Source organism: Carettochelys insculpta, chromosome 17 (genome assembly GCF_033958435.1).
Source record: "Carettochelys insculpta isolate YL-2023 chromosome 17, ASM3395843v1, whole genome shotgun sequence".
NCBI lineage: Eukaryota > Metazoa > Chordata > Testudines > Carettochelyidae > Carettochelys > Carettochelys insculpta.
The window spans coordinates 23,414,096-23,436,811 of record NC_134153.1 but is presented as its reverse complement, the minus strand read 5'-3'; the positions used below and the strand labels follow the sequence as shown (position 1 = coordinate 23,436,811).

General features: G+C 49.6%; 1 protein-coding gene across 5 annotated transcripts; it reads right to left on the bottom strand.

Moving 5' to 3' along the window:
- Positions 1–5,321: 5,321 nt before the first annotated feature.
- On the bottom strand, positions 5,322–21,212 carry BLCAP (BLCAP apoptosis inducing factor). 5 transcript variants are annotated; one of them, XR_012647887.1, is made up of 3 exons: positions 20,974–21,049; positions 5,892–7,073; positions 5,322–5,690 (listed from the first exon to the last, which is right to left on the bottom strand). XR_012647887.1 is itself a non-coding variant. In XM_075011814.1 (2 exons), the coding sequence occupies exon 2, from the start codon at positions 6,953–6,955 to the stop codon at positions 6,692–6,694; it is 264 nt and encodes an 87-aa protein (XP_074867915.1). In that variant the 5' UTR covers positions 6,956–7,073; positions 21,108–21,212; the 3' UTR covers positions 5,322–6,691. The 5 variants fall into 5 exon arrangements, 4 of the variants coding, with proteins under 4 accessions (XP_074867915.1, XP_074867912.1, XP_074867913.1 ...); XM_075011814.1 differs by lacking the exon at positions 20,974–21,049 and adding an exon at positions 21,108–21,212 and having other exon boundaries at positions 5,322–7,073; XM_075011811.1 differs by having other exon boundaries at positions 5,322–7,073.
- Positions 21,213–22,716: the final 1,504 nt, after the last annotated feature.

Here is a 22,716-nt window from a genome sequence, read left to right as displayed (position 1 = left end):
GGGGGGCATGTCGTGTAAGGGGCAGGCCTGGTTAATTAGGCTCAGTTAAAAAAAAGGGTCTGTTTGCCATCAACCCAGAGCAGCTTGGCACACTATTAGAACAAGCCCATTTTAGGTGAGCTGGCTGCCTACCAAGAGGGGCCAACCCTGCGAGAGGTAGGTATCGGTAAGCTGCTGCTACGACTTTCCTAAGCACTGGCTGCCTGTCTCCTGCTGCCAGCTCCTCTGATCTCCTACGTTTGGGAAGTGCGACAAACGCGTCTTTTTAAATGTTTAATGCTTTGTAGCATGGCTCCCTTTAAAGCCAGTCCTGAAACGAAAGGGACGATTTCTCAGCAGCAACTGCCGCCTGTAAACTGCTGACACGCAGGCTGAGTCGTTAACTGGCACGTTTGGTTTGACTCTGAAGCTAAAGAGGATTTCAGGCTTCAGTTCTTCTTGCTGGCAGAGCTATACAAGGGGCTGTGTGAGCAGGGAGAATGTAGCACCCAGCAGAGGCCGTTTTTGCTGACGGCTTCACTAACTGTGGTCATGGGATTTGGCTTTGGATGCTTTAAACTGGACCTGCTAAGAAGCATCATCCAAGCTCCTGGCCAAGGGCAGATGCAGAGCGGTTGCTCTTGCAGCATCAGTCAGGCTCTGCACCGCATTCAGCCGCTCTAACGGGCCACCAGGGCGAGCCTGCTGCTGTGCACGTCTGCAGAGCCATCCATCAGCATCACTGAGTCCCTGCCCTGGAACTGGCTCTGGGAAGTACATACACTTAAGAAGGAACAAAGGATCTGAGGGAAACATTTGATTCATCCCTGGCTCGGGGCTGGCAATGTGCCACCAGCTATTTCTACTTGCCCTCCTATTACCTGATGAGATCAAAGCCAGGTTTGGGGAGTCAGGGGGCAGCTACTCCAGTTCCCTGCTCTGAGGCAGGACCAAGGAAAGCTGGTTGCCCAGCCACAACCTCCCTGGAGCTGCCCTAGCGTTTAGGTTCGCTTCCCGGGGTAGGTGCAGCTGGTTTTTAAGCCGATAGCTCTTGCATGTGCAGGGTCACGGGTCTTAATCAGAACTGGCAAAATTCATCCAGCGTGTTCGGCACCTGCTGAGCAGGGCCTGGCTGAAAGTCTAGCGTGAACAGGAGCGCAGCCCCATGGGCTGATGTGGTTAAGGACAGCAGGCAGGCAGGGGCTGAGGGCTAGTGTCTCCTCTGTTTCTACTGCCCAAGAACCTGTCCCAGCCCACTGAAGCATATGAACCACAAAATGTGATTGTTAGTAGAAAGCTGCTGTCTGTAACATCCTCTGGGCTTGAACCCAGTCTAAGGCCTCGTCTCCTTGTCTTTTCAGTGCGGCGTGCAGCTCCGTGCACCCTACACGCCACACTGAGAAGCAGGCTGGGTCCATGCTCACTGCAGGGCACAGCTCCCCATGGCAGGCAAAGGCGCAGGCAGAGGGCAGGCTGTGGGAGGCTGTAATGCTAAAAGCAGCACTGTAGCCATGAGTAGCCCAGCTTGGCAGGCAAGAGAGGTTTATACTGCAAAGGACTGGAGTGTCCTCACCCCTCTACACAGCTTTCCCTTGCAAAGAGCCTTGAAAACCTAACTGGCGAGCTGCTTGCTAGGACAAAAGGCGCCTGCTGCTGGGCCCATGGGTGCAGCGGGAGGCTGTCAGGGCAGCCAGATACTCTCCAACTCTAGAGCGACAGGGAATGGTGGGTGCAGGGTTTGTAGTATCTTTTATTGGCCCAGTTTTTGCTGAGAGCTTGTCTCGCAACCTCGGGCCAATGCACCTACAACCTCTCTCCAGCTCCCACGTTTTGAGGGAAGGAGAGTCAGAGGGGGAGCTGATACCTTGGGATACAGCCCAACCCTCACTCATCCCTAGGCCTGCCCTGTGCACTGAGACATGAGCATGGTGGGCAGGTACTAGGACCCCAGGGGAAAGGAAGTCCGCAAAAGACCTCGCCGCAATCCACCCAAAGACACTAAGGCCTCCTCCCCTCCTTGGCAGGGTCAGCCCTCTGAGGGGTGCAGGTGGCTGCTAGATCTCAGGCAGCCCATCTTGGATTTGCCCAGGAGAGCATGGGTGACTTATCCCAGAACCCCCACTCCAGTAGCCATGCAGAAGAGCAAATTAGACCAAGCAGCTGCTACAGTGAAGAGAAGCCAAGGCAAGCCGTTTTCTTTGCTTCCCACTGGGTGTAATGCCTCCTCTAGCCCATCCCAGACGCAGGTACTGATAAGGATCCAGAAATCCTACTTCATCATCCCCTGGGCAGGGAGACCTCCGCCGTGCACCGCCCCCCCTTCCCCCAGTACACATGGGCTGAACTCAGGAATCAAAGGGAACCAGTTCTTTGCCTCACAAGCTGGCCCATCTTGCATGGAGAATGAATGCCCATGTGACAGCTGCCCCCAGGATTTGCTTGGTGCTCTTGCAAGGATCTCCTATAGGGTAAAGGGATATACCAAGAGATCCGGGAGGGGTATGCCACGACCAAATGGCAGGACAGCATATGGAATTGCTGGGGTCTGGGCAGGTCAGAGAGGTGAGGCTGAGATATACCACCAAGAGGGATGAGATGCTGTTGAAAGAAAGCCTGTATAATGCAAAGGTGGATATAAATCAGGATCACAACATCTACTTGTCTGTCAAGCAGCAGCACTTCACCCCCAACTGCCTTCTCCTCTCCCTGGCTGGAGAGATCCCAGTAGAAAATCCTCACCCAGCGCCAGCCAGAGCTTTGGCTAAGCCTTATGGGGCTGGCAGATGCGCCTTGGGGGATTAAACAGGCTGGCACCTACAGGAATTAATCTTACTGGCTGTTTCATGCACTTCCTTCTCCGCTGATCACTGGGTAGTCTCAGCATGGAATTTGGATGTTACACAAATACAGGGAGAACGAGGACAGAAGAGAACCAAAACTATTGTCTCTAGGCTCCACAATCTGATGCTGCTTTGGGCAGGGGGCTGGACTCGATGGCCTCCCAAGGTCCCTTCTAGCCCTAGGATTCTCTAACTCCTGTCCAGCAGCAGAGAGACAGGGCTGAGGAGTAAACATATACCAGATCACCAAAGACACACCACCATTCACAGTTCACACTAACTATATTACAGGCTAACACAGTAACCAGCATCCTTCATAGGAAATGCCAGGCCACTTGAAACCTCCCTCTAAAATCTGCCACGGCTGCATGACTCTCCCAAGGACTGAATTAAAGTGGCACAGCAGCATTCATAAAATCAGCCGCAAATTGGTAAAATGAGCCTGATTTGTAGACAGGTGAAAGTTCTATTTCACCAGTTCAGTTTCCCAAAGCTCTGTGTAACTATCACAGTGAAAGGTGACCAGGAGGTTTTTACACTGAGGGGTCTGACCTTTCTTAAGACCGAACACCTCAGCTATTACCTGTGCAATTCCCATCCCACTCGGGAGATGCTCAATGCGACCTGCTTTGCTGGGATTATCCAGGAACGCATCACAGCTTACACTGACCATTCTGGGAGGCCTTTTGACTGTTGAAGCAGGAGCAGGAATGCAATTTGAACTGCCCGTGAACACTGGCTGTGCTGTGCGGACAGACTGGTTAGCAGGAACATGGACCCACATGCCTGAGTTCAGTTCCGTGGGCAGGTACACCAAGGGTGGCTGTGGACTTGGGAGCCAGCCAGTGATCATACACAATCACAGGTTCTTACCTCACCGACGAGAAGGGCCCCGGCCCTGTGCGAGTAGACAGTAGGATACTTAGAATTTGTACTATTGGAATAATCACGCTGCAGCTTTGATTGTGAGGTAAAAGCGGGTGCATTGTGCTTCTATCCTCTGATTGCAGGACCCAGCTGTCACTTCCTCCTGCAAGAACCCTACTCAAGCTAGCACAGTTGCCAGAGAAGTTGTGTCCCACTCAAATTGAAACCAATTTCCTTTGCCTCCTTACTCCAGGGTAGTTCGTCCAACTCAGCAATGATTCAGGGTCATAGAATCCTAGGCCTGGAAGGGACCTCAGGAGGTCATCTAGTCCAGCGCCTGCTTCAAGCAGGATCAATCCCAACTAACTCGTCCCAGCCAGGACCTTGTCAAGCCTCTATGGATGGAAGGTCCACTAGTTTTGTGTGTGTACAAAATGGCATTGCATGGCCCAGAACAGAAATGAAAGGAGGGGCGGCACTGTCTGTGGCAGGACTTTTACCTCCCCCATGAGAAGGGCCCCGGCCCTACCTGTGCAGTCAGCAGAACACTTTGAATTTGTGCTATGGGAATAATCATGCTGCAGCCTTGCTGCTTAGCTCTATGCATGTGAATTTGTTACCCCTATAAAGGCATCACACTGGTGGTTCCCAGAAGTCACAGAATGGGTCAATGGAGCAATTTTGCAAACTCCTTCAGGTTGCTCTGCCAACATTTTTATGCTGAGCAGGAAGAAATCACCCTTTACAGAGCAAAAGTACTTCAGTGCGTCTGTCTTATTTGATGCTGAGACTGCTGCCAACAACAGTCCCAAATGTGAAAGGTGTATGATAAGGGCACTTCTCTTGTGCCACTGGGATGGGAACCGACAGCTCATGTTGCATATCTCACAGAACTTCCCTCAGTTCCTAAATCTACTGACCTGAACTGAACCAGAAACAGTCCTGAGCCCCCATTATTCTATCTAATCCCCTGAGCCATCATGCCTGGTGTCTCACAATCCACTGCTCTCTGCTCTTTCACCAACTTTAAGATCTCTTCTCCATGCTTGTGAACTCGAAGTTAGAGGACACCTCCGCAACCTTCTCAACTCCTGCTTTTATGAGAATATTTTCTTTAAAATAATTTGGGCAAATTGTTTCTGTGCATGATTTAATCTGGTGAAAAGGGGTCTCAGTATTGTGCAAGTTCACACCAGCGCAGCTCCAATGGTGGGACAGGCTGTGCAAGCCAAGATGCAGAAAGTACATGCCTTCACGTGTCATCAAACCCCCAAGTGAAGACACGAGAGCCCCCGGGGTGCTGCAGGTCATTAAGGGTCTCAGATGCTGAGTTTTAGATTTTAGATTTTAAGGGCAGGTCCAAGCAAACATCCACACACATCAGTGACACAACCTGGATGAGGTCCCAAAGCCACAAATCAGACAGTTTAAACCCTACAACCTGAATCAGCATTAAATAATCGATGGAAAATAGCGTACAGGGAGCTATGCGCCACAGAACACAAACCTTGATGCAAACCCCTGAGCGCGTCCTGCTGCTTGTTCTGGGAACCGTATCAAAAAGGTCAGAAAACATTAGTCATCCAGATGCCTTAGTCCTGGGGTAGTGAATGCATCACAACTGGCACAAGTCCATAGACCAAAGTTTATAAAGCTTTATTGAACTTTGTGAGCTGTGCAGTGAACAAATAGTACAATGCTCTGGAAAGCTTCACAGCTGGATTTAGTTTTAATCTCGCCTGAGAGCAGCAACCATTTCTGCTGCTCCCCAGTAAGAGACTCTTGTGTGGAGACAAACGGATGGCAGAGAGGAAAATCACCTGGAAAACGTGTAGACTAGTGGATTTCAAAAACCGGTTATGTTTCTCACAAGCAAACGTCGCTACAGCAAAGAACACCGTTCCTTCTGGGAGCTGCTGCTATGCACAGGACCAGACGAGCAGGAAAAAAGGCCGGACTGCAGCTGCCACTAGGGAACCCTCTCCTAGGCTTCCCAAACCCATCCTGCCAGGAAAGAACAGAGAACATTTATTGCTCCTTCCCCCCACATTACTAGTGGCTGGTTTGCTTGGGACAACAGAAAATGCACAGACAGCCCCGGCCTGCGAACACTGTTAGCTGAATAAATGTCAGTTGCCATTTGCAACGTTGAACCACCTCAAACATGCTTAGTAAAAACTCTGAACCCTCCCTCCCCGCTCTTACCTCACCATCCCAGCTTGGAATGCTGACGCTTTGAAACATACAGTGAAATGAAACAACCCCAGACACCACAGCAGAGCATGCTTGGGATCCAAAGAGTCAGGATCTCAGTAAACTGTGGAAATCCAGCAGGGAGGGAGGTGGGCTCCGATGCCTGTGAGAAGTGCTTTAGAAGCAGCATTGTGACAATGCAAGTAGTTCAGACAGCACTTGGGCAGCGCACATTTTTCAATTTGGCATGATGAGGAGGAGGAGATTTCTCAGCAGTCTCTGGCTCCAGCAGCTTCCAGCCGAGTGCATCTGCCAGTTATTGCAAGTCCCCTGGAACAGCAGAGCAATGAAGACTGGCTCCCCCGCAAACAGCAGCGTGGACAATCTTCTAACCGCTCCCCTAGAATCGCTAGGCTCAAGGCTCTCGCAGATGCAGATAACTGAGGGACAAAACACAGATCACCACCACCATGCAACAGCTGGAGAGAAGCAACGAGTCCTTCCTGCACCAATTCTCAGCGGCGAGGGCCAGTGTCCATCCCCAGAAACAAGGGAAAGGAAAATATGTAATTCTTCTGCTTCTCACATCAGGTAGCCGTGTCCGAATTCACACAGTAAACAACTGACCTCGAATGTCAGAGGCCAAGTGGGAGGGCTGGTCAGGAATTCACTGCTCTAGTCTACACACACGTGATCGAAAACAGGCTGCTTGTATTCCAGTCACGTGCCTAACAAGCCCTCCCTCCCCCGCTCCACACCCACAACCCCTCTTTAAGAGCAAATCCAGAGCTATCAGCAAACCGGAGGATCCTTTAGGTACCAACTATGCTGGGATCATGAGCCGATTCAGGCAGCTGGGAGCCACTGCAGTGATACAAGAAGCAGTTCCCCCAGCAGCTGTAGCAGAGGAGGAACAAGGCTGCCAGGAAGACCAAGGCACAGATTGTGCATGGCTTCCGCTCCAGGAGGAAACTCAGGAGATAGAAGCCCATGAACATTGAGTGACTGAACCACAAAGCTGGGTTCAAGGGCTTAGGAATGAGGAGGACAGGCAGTAACCACTGAAGGCAATACATAGTGGCAGGCAGGCAGAGCCCCAGGGACAGCAGCAACCAGAAGCGCTCCTAGAACTTTTTCCTGAAGTTCCTCAGGCGAGCAGGATCCCCAGCATTGTTCTGGACCATGAAGATAAAGCTTTAAAAGAAAAACAAAAACAGCTGGGATTAGGGTAACGCGTTTGCCAGGCCAGCACCTATTCTCAGACCCAGCCGCAGATAAACCCTCGAGATACGCGCATCTCACATCAGCGCAGCTGGAGGGGGACCCTGGAAGCTTCAGCCAGAGGCAGCCACTGCCACACAAGTGAGCGGGGAGAACCAGCTCTGCTCCCTTTTGACAGGGAAATCTCCTCCCCCGCTCGCCTGTGCGGTGGCGGCTCCCTCTAGCTGAGCTGCTGGAGCTTTGTTCCACCAGCCTTTTAACAGGGGGCTCCACCCCCACTGCTGGGATGGCACCAAGCGTACCCCAGGCCAGCTGTAATCCTCCCTCGCAGGGGGATCACTTCTCCATCCCCACGGCAGTGGCTGAGCTGCCTCACGACCAGCCAGCCCGCAGCCTTTTAACACGGGAATCCTGTTAACAAGGGAATCCCCACCCCCTGCTTCCCTAGCGGTGGCATCCCAGGGCTGAGCAAAGTGCTCCGCCAGCTCTCTTCCCACTCAACAGGGTGATCCCTTGCTCCCGGCTGCTGGTGCTGAGCTGGTGGCCCCGCCCCCTCAACCTATGCAAATTTCACGTTACGCCCGGTTTTCTGGGCACATAATTCCTGTGCAAATCAAGGCTCTAGTGTATTTTCTCCCCATCTACTGTGTGCGGACAATCACAGATTTGTCTGAATATGATTTACTATTAGGAGTTCCTCACAGTGAAGTCTGAGGCTAGGCTATAGTCTCCCCGGGAAATGGTGGAAAAACCACTAACACAAGGGGGGGGAAAAAAAAGATTAAAAATGTACGATAGGTATTGCAAACCTGCAGTGCCAGAGAGATGGACTTGGTCTAACCTCATGGTCAATGTGTCTGTTTCCCAAAGGCCAGCTGTTATCTGTGTCACTGGCCCAAATTCTAACAAAATAGTAAAAATAACCAGTTCGTTCAAGCAGCATAAAAGGCTAGAGAGAAAGCAAATGAATCCATGGGAAAAGATTACAGCATCTGGTTTTCCTCCTAATGTGTAGCTCAGCTCAACCCATCCAAAGAGATTTGGAAGATGGTGTCAGTAAGCGCGGGTTACAAAGATCACCTCCCAGACGCTGCATAAGCAGCAGCGGAAGAGAAGGAACAGAACCTAATTTTGCTTCCAAAGGAGAAATCACAGCTGTCTAAACGGCACATCTGGAAAAGCGGTTCAGCAAAGGCCGACCGCCTGTGAGAGGGACTGTGATGATTGATGCGAGTCTCACATCTGAACTGAGAATGGGACCATGGGAACCTCTTCTTTGCTGGTTGCTTTTTGCTTTCCTGCCTGCAGAGTCTATTCTGCTTGCAGTCCTACTTCTCATTCCTTTCCTTGGCAGCTGCAAGCCAAGAGTCAATTTCACATGGCTGCAGGGATGGCAAAGAAAGCCCTTGATGAGGAAGTAAAAAGCAAGTGTGAAACTCAGCTTCCCTCAACATCTTCTTAAGATCTTGGAAGAACAGAAGCTGGGGCGGAGACCAGCGAAAGATGCCTTTCTGAAAAACTCAGATCCTGACCCTATCCGTTTACCAGCTCCTCTCCACACACCTGGGCCCACGAAAAAGTCTCCCTAGTCTGAAATGCAGCATGCATCTTCTAATGCCACATTCTGACAACAGAGATCCCCATCATGCAGCATAAAATGCAAGCGAAGCATAGCTGATGACAGCATGTATACTGCATTACTGGCTTGGCAAGAAAAACTCACAACCTAAGCCAAACAGAGGCATTCGGACCAGACAAAATAGGCTAATGGATCAGATCTGAGCAGATCTCAAAACGGCCATGTTTATAAACGAACGTGGGACTTCCTTCTTTGGATTATCCTTATAAAACCAAGGGGAAGCAGCATGTTTGGAGAAGGCATCTAAATGGAGAGGGTGGTCAACTGGCATACGACATTGCCCTGCTTCCTTTCACAACTCAGCAGCCACGATGAGCAAACTACTAGAATACCTAGCCCTAGACAGCATTTTTCATCCAAGGCTCCCACTGGACCTGAGAAAGGAGGGTACATTTCCCTTCCATTTACAGGTGGGGAAAACTGGGAGAGAAAGAGGATTTTCAGACTTTCCCAAGATCACACACCAAGGCAGCGGGAGGGTTAGGCTACTAGCAGCCCTGGTACCAGTTCTGACTAACACCCTGCCATAGCAATAGATACAAAGTGCAGTGCTGTTAAAGGGAAAAACGAAGGCACAGGCAGCAGATTTCTCCACAACTGCTGATGAAAAGAGTTGATATTTACGCAGCACCTTTCATCCCCTGGCGTTTCATACCTACAATATACAACCCAGCTGAAGAATCTGGCAGCCAGACAAGGCACAAAAGGGCAGGGGTAAAGTGTGACCAAGGACATCAGGTTAAATTCTTCCTCTTAGAAGTGCCAGGGGATCTAGCGACCGTGCAGAGCAAACATGTTCTGAGTTCATAATGGCTTGTCCTAAAGACCGTTAGCCCTTCAAACACTAAGCTACATGGTTCTCTCTCTCTCTTTGTCAGAGGGAAGAAGGACTGAGCCAGGCAGGAATAGAACCTGTGGTTGCAGGGGTTAGAGAGGGGCTAGTGGGATAAAGAACCTGAGAAGTTAAACAATACATCCCGTTGGCTAAAATTAATTAGAAGAGCAAGAGGAGATTGCCTGGCTAGGGGAGTGGGGATGAGGAGGGAAGGGGCTGTGTGAACAAGCCAGAACACAGCCACAAAGGAAATGGTTTCCTGCCAAGAGAGTCAAGTCATCATAAAGATAAAAAGTTCCCACTCAACCAGCGAGAGCTGGGGACATATTCCAGCCTCATACTCAACATTCTCTCCACACTACTAGCAAGAGGGTGTGTTTTAATAGTGACGAGAGAGGAGACAGCTCAGTATCCCCACCCCAGCAGACAGCACATCACCAGCGTGGGAGTATTCCTGAAGAAAGCAGGGGTACTCCGCTGAAGAGGGGCTGGTGGAGTTAGGAGGACACTCTCCAACAGACAGTAGGAAGGCCAGGTTTGTTTTATTGGGCAAACTAATGTGTTTATTTTGAGGCCTCGTAATTACTAAGTTTTTTGTGTCAGTGTCTCCTAACTAGTCAAGAAATAGGAATCTGAATCCCAGGTTTTTATTCCTGTTTCTGCCACCGACTGGCAGTGTATCTGTGGGCCATAATTAGCAAAATAACGCTTACCTGCTTCCCAGAAGTGCAGAAGGGCTATTAGCCCTTGGAAAGTATGCTGAGAGCCTCAGATGAATCTCATTACAGAAGCTAAGTATTAGTTAGTTCCTCCCGCGGGTAAGTTTTCACGGAAGTGACTTAGCAGCACAATACCCAGAGGAGATGCGCAGCTAAGTCACTGCCTCTTGCCAGCTCACACTCCCACTTTTTGTTCTTATCTATTCAACCATAGCTATGACAACAGGCAGTAAAACAATTGTGACAAGTTACTGCTCTGCAGCAGTCCTGGAACCCTTCTAAACTGCTCCCTATCACATGCACTTACACAGCAATTTTCATACCCATGTACCAGCCCCCCAAAGCACTTTGCAAGCTTACTCATTTTTGGGAGGGAGGACTGTTGTGGGGTGGGCAGTAAACCCTCCAATTTATCAAACTGTGGGGCTTAACTGACACCACTCCTCCCCATTAATCCATTAAATCGAGGGCTTACTGTACTGTAGCTTGCTGTTTCAATGCTCTTTCAAAGCCTTCCTGAGCCATGCAGCTCCTTGTATTGGCTGCTCAAACAGGGCACCAACAGCAACTTTCCCTGCTTTGCTTTGTAGATATTATTCATCGGGCTATTCTTCCCACTGAAACCAAACCTGCAGAGTAAATGCCAATATTTCTTCAATCTACCAAAGCACACTGAACTATCCTTCTGCATCTGAGCTGGTTGCTAAAGCTTTTCTTGCTGCTGTCCAGATGGCCAGTGTACGGTGTCATGAGTCAGGGATGCAAGGGAGAGGCTAAGTCCGCCAGGATTACTACTGGCATTTCATCATCACCTACAGCAGGGATCGGCAACCTGCAGCTCATTAAGAAGCCACTTGTGACTCCGAGCGCTGCTGCCACTGACTCCTCTTGCGGCTTCAGAGGCTAATGCCCTTCAACAAAGGAGCTAAATTCAGCTGGTTTACAATCATCAGCAACTGAATTTAGTTTTTTCTTAAAGCGGCAGCAGCCTCTGGAGCTGCTGCACAGTCAGCTGTGGCAGGGAGCCCTGGAAGAGAAGTCAGCAGGGGGATGCCCCACATGGGAGAAGTCTAACACAGCAGGAGACCTGGGGGGGAGGGGCGGATGAGCCTATTCCGGCTGGATCCTCACAGCCACACCAAGGAGGCAGCAGCGGGGGGGAGGACGGGGCAGCCGGGGAGGAGCTGCACATGCTCAGGTGAGTTAATCCTGGAGACGGGGGGATTGGGGCTCAGAGGGGTTAAGCCTAGGGATGGAGGGTAAAGCCTGTAGATGGGTTCTAACTCATACAAATCATTGTGTGTGCACTGTTTTTAAAACAGGGGTGACAGAAAGTACGATTTGATGCTATTGGTTAAGGACTCCCTCGTATTAATGTGCACTGCAGCTCTTGAAGTATGGCTTTTGTAACTGAATTGAAAAAAATGTCTTCTTGCTATTTCAGTTGCAGATCCCTGACCTGTGTCATGATGGCCAACCAGTTCTCAAGCAATAGCCACTAGGTCCAACCCTAACCACTTTCTTCTGAAAATACATTTATTGTTCAAGCCAACTAGCCACACTCAACCGGCCAAAGAGCCACGTGTGGCTAGAGCGTTCGCCACCCTGGGTCTAGGGTAATCTACTAGTTGGGAAAGAAATCCTCCCTTGCAACTTTCTGAACAGTCTGTGGTCTTAAAGCCAACGCTGTCAGTGAAGCATCCCTGGTGATCCACCACTGCCACAGAAAACGAGCACCAGCCCTAGGATTCTGTGATTCTCTCTGGCAAGGTGATCTGGTGCCAAAATAAAGATGCGTGCTGCCTATCACTCCACTGCTGCACAGCAAAGAGACAATTAACAGCCCTGAACATTGGCAGGACAACAGCCCACATAGTGGATCTTCCAACTCCAAAATGATTTCTCATTGACCGGTAGCAATCTGGCATAGTGGAATTCCACAGTGGGATCATCACTCGCTTCTTTGTCAGTGCAGCTCTCGTTTTGGTGTCCTGTGTTGGAGAGCTGGTGCAAACCTGGCACAAAGAACCAGGAATGTGACATTGCAAAAAGTTACGAGCCACTTCTATTAACCCCAGGTTTGCATTACGAAGAGGTCTCACATGTCAGTGCTCATTTCTCAGGCCCAGAAGTAGCATTTGCATCTGCTCTGTGAATGGCACCAACAACTGACTCCCACAGCAGTCCATCCTCCAAGAAACTGTCATGATCCACACTGATTCACTTATTCTCACAGCACTGCAACTATCAGAGAATCACGTGTCTTGTGCCGGTGACACTTAGGACAACAGTACAGAGACGTGTAGGCTCCACGCTGCTTTCAGAAATGGAAAACAGTGAGCATGGCCATGAAGGTGCAAAGTTATGGGATATGGATAATTGCACACTGGGAAGTTGACACCTAGCTCCCAGTCACCTTGTTTCTGCACCACCAAAACTTCTGGCTAGTGGTAGGTTGCACGCAGGCACAACTAACCATGGTGCATCAGCATAAGCTCTCCTGGTAAGCAAGCATGTCAACAAAAGGAGACAAGCACGCATATGCGCACACAATGGACTGTGGCAGCTTTATGACAATGCACCATGAACTGACAAACATTTGTAGTGTAGCCATGGCCTTAGGGTAGACTAAGAAAAAAAATTGTAAGTATATGGGTGGTTAAGTTCTAGAATAGGCTTCCAGGGAGTCTCATGGGAGTCAGAGCTGATCTAGGCATATTTGATCTGCCTCAGTGCAGGGAGATGGAGTTGACTAAAGGTTCTACATTTCTGTGATTTGATTATTCAAACCATGAACTTCTAACAGGCACAATTTCAAGATTCACATGCAAGAGGATCTGCATGTTGAGGGAGTTAGGCAACAGAAGCACCACTGTGGATTAACCAGTCACGAGTATGGCTCAAATTTAAGTATAGGTTGAACCTATCTCACTTGGCACTCTCTCATGCAGCAACATCCGTAATCTGCCATGATTTTAATTAGCTGGAAGACTACTTATGATGGGTGTGGCCAAGTTTCCCATAGTTCCATAAAGTTGGTTTACAGCCACAAGTCCTGTCTCTCAGTATTGTGCGCTCTAACTTAGCTCTAATTTACCTCTAAACATCTTCTAAGAGCCCAGTAAGTAATGGAAATGTTGGTAATGCTGCTAGACAACAATGACCTCCCATAGTCTAGCAAACTCTCTTGTTTGGCACCAGTCAGGTCCTGAGAGTTCCAGACGAGAGAAGTTCAACCTGTATTTGCAATGAAGTATTAAAAAACTCTTGAATAAATACATTTGAGAAGTTTGAGATAGGTTCCTGGACGGTCCCTAAGCTGAAAAGTCTTAAATCATCACAACTTTAATTATAAAGATATTCATTTAGATAAAGTCCCTAGATATTAGTGTACGGATACCAATTTCACGTCCCCTCTCTTGCAGACAGCATGCCTTTCTCAGTAGGGCTCTAATAGTCAGGACGAGAGGGGATAATCAGAGCTGGCTTTCACTAAACAGCCAAGGAAGTGCTCTGAGATAATCTTATTCAGCCCTCTTAAGGTTGCTGTTAAGCAGGCCTTGGTCCAAAGGAAAGGCAAAAACTTGAATGATTTAGGAATCACACCCTCCCAGCATGTTAGTCAAGCTGCCATCCACTCTGGCAACTGAAACACTTCACCAGAAGAGATCACTTGTGTACCAGCAAGAAGCTGGCCAACTATTCACCTTTTTGGAAAACAAAACATCTCCCTGGAATTTAGAAGCACCAGGTGTCTAAAGCGAATGAGATCTTCCAAGTTAATTCTGCAATATTTGAATATACGCATCCCCACATGGTATAACAGAGTGCTGCACACAGATGCACATGTTCAAAACACCCTCTCACAATGTCTCCAAGAGGGAAGGCCATTAGTCCTATTTTATTGATGGGGAACACGAGACAGACTAAGTAACGTCACCAAAGTCCTGATTCTGTCACTAACTCTCTGTGCTGTGTTCATAATATCAGGTCACCCCTTGACCTTCCCATATGATCCCTTCCTATACAGCTTACCAAAAAAATCATTTTTGAGCTACAGTTTGGCCGGAATAAAAGCCTTGTTAGGACCAACGAAGGGTCCTGTGGCACCTTACAGACTAACAGAAAAGTTCTGAGCATGAGTTTTCGTGAGCACAGACTCACTTCATCAGATGCTGGTCTTGGAAATCTGCAGGGGCAGGTATAAATAAGCCAGAGCAAGGGTGGGGTTAACCTTGTTAACCTTGTTAACCTTGTTAACCCCACCCTTGCTCTGGCTTATTTATACCTGCCCCTGCAGATTTCCAAGACCAGCATCTGATGAAGTGAGTCTGTGCTCACGAAAACTCATGCTCAGAACTTTTCTGTTAGTCTGTAAGGTACCACAGGACCCTTCGGTGCTGTTACAGATCCAGACTAACACGGCTACCCCTCCGATACCTGTTAGGACCAAGTTCTAAATCAGCTTAGCACATTGTTTTCTTTTCAAAGAATGTTTTGATTCAGGACAGAGTGTTTCTGAACAGCTCTTAAATCAGTCCTCATGCAGAGTTTAGCATCCAGAACACACAGGGCTTACAACTGCTACTAATGCACATACAGTAAACTCCTTCTTACTCAGTACTCGTTAAACCCGAACTCTCAGATAACCTGCACCAGCCCCTGCCAGCTCCGCCCCTGAGTTCTCCCAGCTAGGGCTGAAGCTGCCAGATCTCAGCCCCTGGACTCCTGGGCTTCCCTGGCCCAGCTAAGTCCAGAACTGGAACTGCCAGCTGGGCTCCATCCACTGCCAGCTCATAGGGTTCTCCTGGCCCAGGGGCTGCTGGGTTTAGCCCATCCGGGGCTGGAGCTGCCAGCTCTCAGCCCTGGGGCTGACAGGATTCCCCTGGTCCTCAGCAGAGTTCCCCTGCTCCCTGAGGCCGCTGGCAGAGCCTGGAGCTGCTGGCATTGCCCCACACACTGACAGCTGGCAGCTCTCCCAGGCCCAGGTCTGCTTGAGTCCCCCCAAACTGGTGCCCCACCAGTTCCCTGAAGCTGATGGTGGGGCTCTGTCCCCCGCCACCTCCCAGCTGTAGGGCTGGCAGGGTCCCTTGCCACACTTCCGTGGATCCCCCCTCTCTAGCCACCGCTCTATTAAGCGGCACTTTTTAATATCCAGCAACCTCCCGGTCCCAGGGTTGTCGGATATGAAAGAGTTTACTGTACTGACACCCAAACCACTGCAAGAAAATCAAAGTGAACCAGGGAAATAGAAGTGAAAAGCATCAGGGTGCAGGTTCAGTTTTAGCACAGTCAGTAACAGAACGGCTTGTGGAACCCCAGATAAGGAGGTTTTTGGAGTTGGGGGAGGGGGGCAGGGTAAATTCATTAATCCTTTGGAGATGAGCTGTTTCTGACAGTACGACCTTTGTTCTTAGCTGATCACGACTATAGGTGTCCCTATATCTATTCTCTCAATATCCGTCACCAGGACCCAAAATATTCAGTTTCAGACAAAGATCTGTATGTCGCATGCCATGGGCTTGGACCAAGTGGTTTGATTCCTGGCCAACAGGAGGTGCATGGGTTATGCTCGCAGGCACAGGCAATTTGCAGAGTAACCTTCACCCCATGGCACATGACATACAAAGATGCATACATTAGCCCCAGCAACTGGCTGTCGTAAGCAGTACGTAGGGTGCGGCAAACAGGAAGCCTGCCCAAGGGTCCTGCTGGCTGGGAGCCACCTAGGGTAAGCACCTCCTAGCCACACACACCTGGCACCTCACTCTCTCCTGCATGTCAACTCCCTGACTCAGGTCACTATGCAAATCCTCTGCACCTCGGCCCCATATCACAACCCCCTTCTGCCCTAGGTCACAAGCCAAACCCCTGCAACCCCTCCTGCACCTCTCCCTCAGGTCAGAATCCACTTCCGCACCCAACCTCCCTCTCAGACACCACATTCCCCTCCCGCACCCCAATCCCCTACCCCAAACTCCTTTCTGCACCCAACCTCCATTACTATCATAGAAAAGTGTGGCCCTTGACCACTTACCAAATTCTTGGAGTGCCCCCTCCATCAAAAGTTATTGTCCACCCCTGAGTTATGGGGACACCATGTTTCTTACACTGGTGGTTGGCAGCCATTCCAGTAAATATCATAGCCTCCTCTGAGCTGTGAAATTGACAAAAAGGTTCCTGGCTCCCTATCCAGGTTGCTGCTCCCTGGGATCCCGGCTCCCTACCAGGAGCACAGCAACCAAATGATCTGCAGACATGGCTCTACCCACTGCAAGCGAGAAACCCTGGGGGCTGCCTTACCCCACTCTTGTTTGGAAACCTAGGGCTGACAAGCTATCCATTCCCTCCCTTCTCCTAGTATGGTGACCCCACCCACACTTTACTCGGTGGAAGTGATCCTGGAGGGGGTTGCATTGCGGACATCTGCCACCACTGTAATTACTGCAGTGCCTGTAACTAAAGCCGCCACAAAATGACTGAAGAATAGTTAATGTAACAAATTCTTAAAAAAGGCTCCAAAGGCAATCCTGGCAATTATAGGCCCATAGGCCTAACTTCAGAATCAGGCAAATTGGTTGAAACTAGAGCAAAGAATGATCAGACATGCCGAGGAAGACTGTGTGCTGAAGAGTAGATGCAGCTTTTGTAAATAGGAAACTATGACTCGTTGGCCTATCAGAATTTTTTGAGGAAGTCAACAAATAGGTGCATAAGGATGAGCCAGTGGGTATAGAGTACTCTGGCTTTCAGAAAGCTTTTGACAAGGTCCCCAAAGTTCTTAAGCAAACTAAGCTGTCACGGGATAAGAAGGAAAGGTCTTTCATAGATTACTAACTGAAAAAAAAACGGATAGGTCTAAATTGTTAGTTTTCACAAAGATCTGTACTGGGATCTGGATCAAACAACATATTCATAAATGACCAGGAACAGGAGAGGAGCAGGATGCCCAACCTTGAATACTTCTTGCAGTTCTGGTCATCCCATTTCAGAAATGTTATATTGGAAGTGGAAAAAGATGAAGAGAAGGGCAAAAAAAAATAGGAGTATGGAACAGATTTCAGAAGAGGAGCAATTCAAAAGACTATGACTATACAGCTTAAGCAAAAGACAACTGATGTGAAGGACAGAAGTCTAGAAAATCATGAATGGTGCAGAGAAAGCAAATAGGGAAGTATTATTCACCCCTTTGTGTATTATGCAGAATCACAGAACTGGAAGGGACATCAAGAGGTCATCGAGTCCAGTCCCCTGCCCTCACAGCAGGACCAAGCACCACCTAGATCACGCCGATAGATGTCCATCTAACCTTCTCTAAAATACCTCCACTGGTGGAGATTCCACAACCTCCCTTGACAATTTATTCCAATGTTTAACCACCCGGACAGTTAGGAAGTTTTTTTTCAAATGTCCAATCTAAATCTCCCTTTCTACAGTTTAAGCATCTTGTCCTTTCCTCAGAAGCCAAGGAGAACAATTTTTCTCCCTTGTAACACTAGTTTAGGTACTTGTAAACCACCATTATGTCCTCTCTCAGTCTTCTCTTTCCTAAACTAAACAAGCCCAAATTTTTCAGTCTTCCCTCATAGCTCATGATCTCTAGACCTTTAATTGTTCTTGTTGCTTCTCTCTGGACCTCTCCAATGGCTCCACATCTTTCTTACCATGTGGTGCTGAGAACTAAACATAATACTCCAATTAAGGCATAATCAGTGCAGTGTAGAGCAGAAGAATGACTTCTCCTGTCTTGCTCACAACACTCCCGTTAATACAGCCCAGAATCGTGTTGGCTTTTTTTGCAACAGCATCAGACTGTTGACTCCTATTAAGCTCGTGGTCCACCATGACCCCTTGCTGCAGTACACCTTCCTAGACAGTCACTTCCTATTCTGTATGTGTGAAACTGATTGTGTGAAATTGATTGAAACGTGATGCAGGGGTCACCCGAAGAAATACATAAACAGCAGGTTAAAACAAACAAAGAAGTACTTCTTCACACAGTCGTGTTAACATGTGGAACTCATTGCCACGGGATGTCGAGAAGTCCAAAAGCATAACTTGGTTCAAGAAGGAATTAGAGAAGTTTGTGGAGGATGGGTCCATTAACGCCTATTAGACAATATGGTCAGGGACACAATCCATGCTCCACGTATACCTAAACCAGGGGTGGAGAGCCTTTTTTTGATTGGGACCACTGACCAAAAGAAAAACCAAGCACAGGTCACATACCACTGAGAACCACAACCACCCTCACTGATGTGCCCCAGACTGAGACACTTCACTCCCCTCCTGCTCCAGTCCCACAGGCTGGAGAAGAGGGGACCAAGGTTCAGAGCTTCCCCAGACTAGATTAACTCTTCTGCAAGCCCAGGTTGGGACCAGAAAAGAAGGGTTCAGGATTCAGTGTGTGGGAGGGGACTGCTGGGGAGCAGGTGTTATGTCTGGATGGGAGAGGGTACAGGAACAGGCTAGGGTTGTGGGGCCTGGGTGGGAGGGAGCAATAGTGCAGGAACAGGATAAGAGTGGAGGGCATCTAAGTGGAAGGGAGGGTGGTCTGGGAAAGCAAGTGCAGGAGGGGTCTGAGGAGTGCAGGATTGAGCTGAGTGGGGGTCTGAGTGGGAGGGAGAATGTGGTGAGTCTGGGAGGGTGCAGGAGCAGGCACTTACCCTGCACAGCACCCCAGAGACACATGGCTCTGTGTGTCTGTCCCCCACCTTTCCCTGCCACTCCCACGCACCACTCTCTGGCTGGAATTCCAGCCAGTCAGAGTGGCAGAGGAAAAGCCTCTCCAGCTGGGGAACAGCAGCGGAGCCCAGAGCCTCTTCCTGCCACCACCAGGCAGAGCCCATGAGCCAGATTTGACACCAGCTTGCCTGACTCCAGCCTGCAAGGCTCAGGGCTCCACACACCCCCACTTTGCACTAGGGTGGATGCTAGAGAGGGGACTCTTGACCCTCAAGGGCCATATCCAGGTAAGCCACAGGCAGAATCCAGACTACACGCTGGCATTCCCCACCCTTGCCCAAAACCCTCAAGTGCCAGAAGCTGAGACTGGACAACAAGGGATGCATCACTTGAAACTGCCCTATTCTGTTCTCTCTCTCTAAAGCACCTAGCACAGGCACCGTTAGAAGATAGAATACTAGAATACTTGACTAGATGGATCATTTCTCTGACCCAGTAAGGCCATTTTTACACTCTTAACACTGGCATTTCATACTACCTGCCTCACTCTAGAAAGATACAGAAAAGACTAGGATAAGTAGAAGAGAATGACAGCATGGAAAAAACAGCAAATGAAATTTAATTTTCCCACTGTACATTACTGATAATTGTTGCTCTCCTAAAATATAAGTATTCTGGGAGCCTACACTACCTTGCAATTAATCAATCCAACCTTTGGTATTCAGGTGACAGTACTGTATCCCTACCACAATCTTAAAGGAGAAACATCAAACCAAAGTTGTCTATCAAAATAGCACAGTTAATCATTTGTCACGTCATCCACCTATGTTTACCTCTCAGCAGAAAGTGTAATACAAACATCCACTAAAGCAAATTATATGCCTCTTATTATTAAAACACATTTTCTACACATTTGTTCAATGCACAAGGCTCTCAGGCCAAAAGCTGCCTTGCCATCCAAAACTTCAACCAACTTACCAGCATGGTCTAGCACCAGCAAAGAAACTGGATCAAGAGAAAATAGAGCTACTATTGTGACTATCAAATTTAGCCTAAACTAGTTTTCCTTTTTGTAAATGCGGAGAGGTGTGCAGATAGCCTTTTTTTTAAAAATTAAAAAGAAAAAAGGAAAAAAAAATCACTGAAAGCTAAGACCTGAAACTGAGATCTACAGACTGAACAAGCACAAAGGGGATCAGAAAAGAACTATATGACTACAGTGGTTCTCAGACTTTTGTATTGGTGACCCTTTCACACAGCAAGCCTCTGATGTGAGCCCACTTATGAATTAAAAACTTTTTTTTTAAACTTAGCACAATTATAAATGCTGGAAGTGACGTGGGGCTTGGGGGCAGCTCACAAACCTCCATGTAATAACCTCGTAACCACAAGGGTTAACGCCTCCCAACTGGAGAAGCCCCGTGATTCAAACACGGGTAAGTATTCGCACCCAGAGAAACCACGCAAGTCTCTCTGCACAGAAATAGCAGCGGATGCCTCATTCCCAGCCCCTCGCACTTACGGCTAATCTGCCCGAGCACAGTGCTCTGCCCTCCCTCTACCCCAACCGCTAGGCCGAGCCGTGAGCCCCCCTTGCACTTAACACGTCAGGTCTGGGGAAAGCGTCTGACGGGGCCGCACCGGGGATCTGGACAGAGAAGAAAACTCCCCCAACCCCATCACCTCAGGCGATCCCAGGGCGGGAGAAGCTCCGCAGGCGCCGTAGCTCGCGAGACCCCCTGGCCGGCTGTGGGGGCACGAGGGAAGCCGGCCACGCGGCCAGCCCGGCGGGCGGGTGACGGGACCCCTGGGCTCGGTAGCCGGGCCCCAGCGCGCTGAGGGAGCCGCGGCGAGGCCAGGCACGAGCTCTCCCCGGCGCCCAGCTCCTGGGGTAGCCGCCGGCAGGGACAGGCCCCGCCTGCAGCTGGGACGGAGCCTCCCCCGGGCCGAGGGCCGCACTCCGGCTAGGAGAGGCCCCGCAGCCTCAGGCCTCACCAGCAGCCCCGCTACGTGCGCTCTCCGCCATGGCGCTCTGCCCGGCCCAGGCAGCCTGCTCCCTCCTGCGTCCGCCACGCCCTCAGGCCCCCGGCTGGCTGCCCCGACAGGGCCCGCTCTGGGCCCGCCCTCACCAGCGCTTGTCTCTCCCCGCTCGTGTCTTCCCGGAGTCTTTGCCCACTAACAGGGAACACCCTCTGTTACTCCTTCTCGGCGCGCCCTGGGGAAACCGGGCCCGAGGTCGCTGGTCTGGGCGTATTTTGATCAGGCAGCGCATCAGACAGCCCCGATTGGGGTCCTCGGCCGGCTGGAGAGTCCGGTCCCGCGCCGCAGGCCTGGGGTGGGGAGCTGAGCACGCTGGTGCCGACCCGCCCTTGCGGGCAGTTGGCTTCTCCCCGCGCTGGGGAGGCGCCTCGCCTGGGGGCACTCCCGGGATTTCGGTCATTGACTCGCTCCCCGCGTGCGGCGCCCCTGCCGCGGAGCGTTTGTCAAACGTGAACAGACCCATTTCTCTGGGGAAAGAGATCAAAGGCATGAAAATTGCCCCTTACCCGTGCCGTTGTGTGCCGGCAGCGCCCTGAGGCCATGTGCCTTGGACGGGCTGGGCAAAACCTTCACCGCGGAACAGGTAGACGTAGAGCAGACATCAAGAAACTCAGTGCACACGAGCCGGTCAGTGCACAGTTCAGTGGCCTGGGCCATTCTGTTAAAGACCTGAGAATTTGTGTCCTGGAGCAAAAAGAAGCCAACAACAGATTGGAGCGAGAGATTCGTGAGCCAGAGAACATATTCAAATTTGTCGTGTGGTGTGGACAGAGACATCGACTCCCTCAGGCATTAGGAGGTCTGCTTCCATTCATTTGATGCTTGTAATTATCTCGCACAGGACAAGTAACGTCACTCACTCCTTTCAATCCTATTTCATTTGTCAGTTTTTATTGCAATTTTTTTTTTTGGTCCTCTCTACTTATAAATGTCAGTCTGTATTGGAAATGAAATTGATCTGATGAAGTGGGTCTGTCCCACAAAAGCTCATTACCGAATAAATCATTTTGTTAGTCTTTTAAAGTGCTACATTTCTGCTGCTTTGTTTTGTTGGGGTGCAGACTAACATGGCTGCCTCTCTGTTTCCATTTCTCTGGGGACAGGAAAGATCTGACTTTGCAAAGCGGAGGGTGCTGGCTGCCTTCGTACCTGTTCTAAGACTCTGTGAAGCCAAGTAGTTGTGTGTGCAGAGTTGGTGGCAAATGCTGGGTCAGCACTATTGCAACAGCTTTTTAGATACCCTGCTACAGGCATCCCCTCCCCCTCCAGCCTTTAGAAAACCTCTCATGCATGCACAGCTCAGTTGTACACAATTCAGCATTTCACTTGAGCAATGCAGGACATAGTGAGGAAAAATGCACCTTTTAAACCCAGAAACATCGTTACCCTTGCTTAATAGAGATGGGGAGGGATTCAGAGCTGACGTAAATTGGCGTAATTTGATTTTAATGAAGACACACCAATTTACAGCATCTGAGAAAATGGTGTTGCCTATTTCAAATATTAAAAATCACGTATCACCTTCCCATCATTAAACTGGCTTAACATTATAGCTATCTCATACCTTTATCTTTATAGCAGGTTAAATAAAAACACTAGTTCCAAACACCCTTGCATTTCAGCTCAAATGACTTTGGCCGATCTCCAGAGCTAGATAGCACTGGAGCAACATGTCTGGTTTATCATCTGTCTGAATCT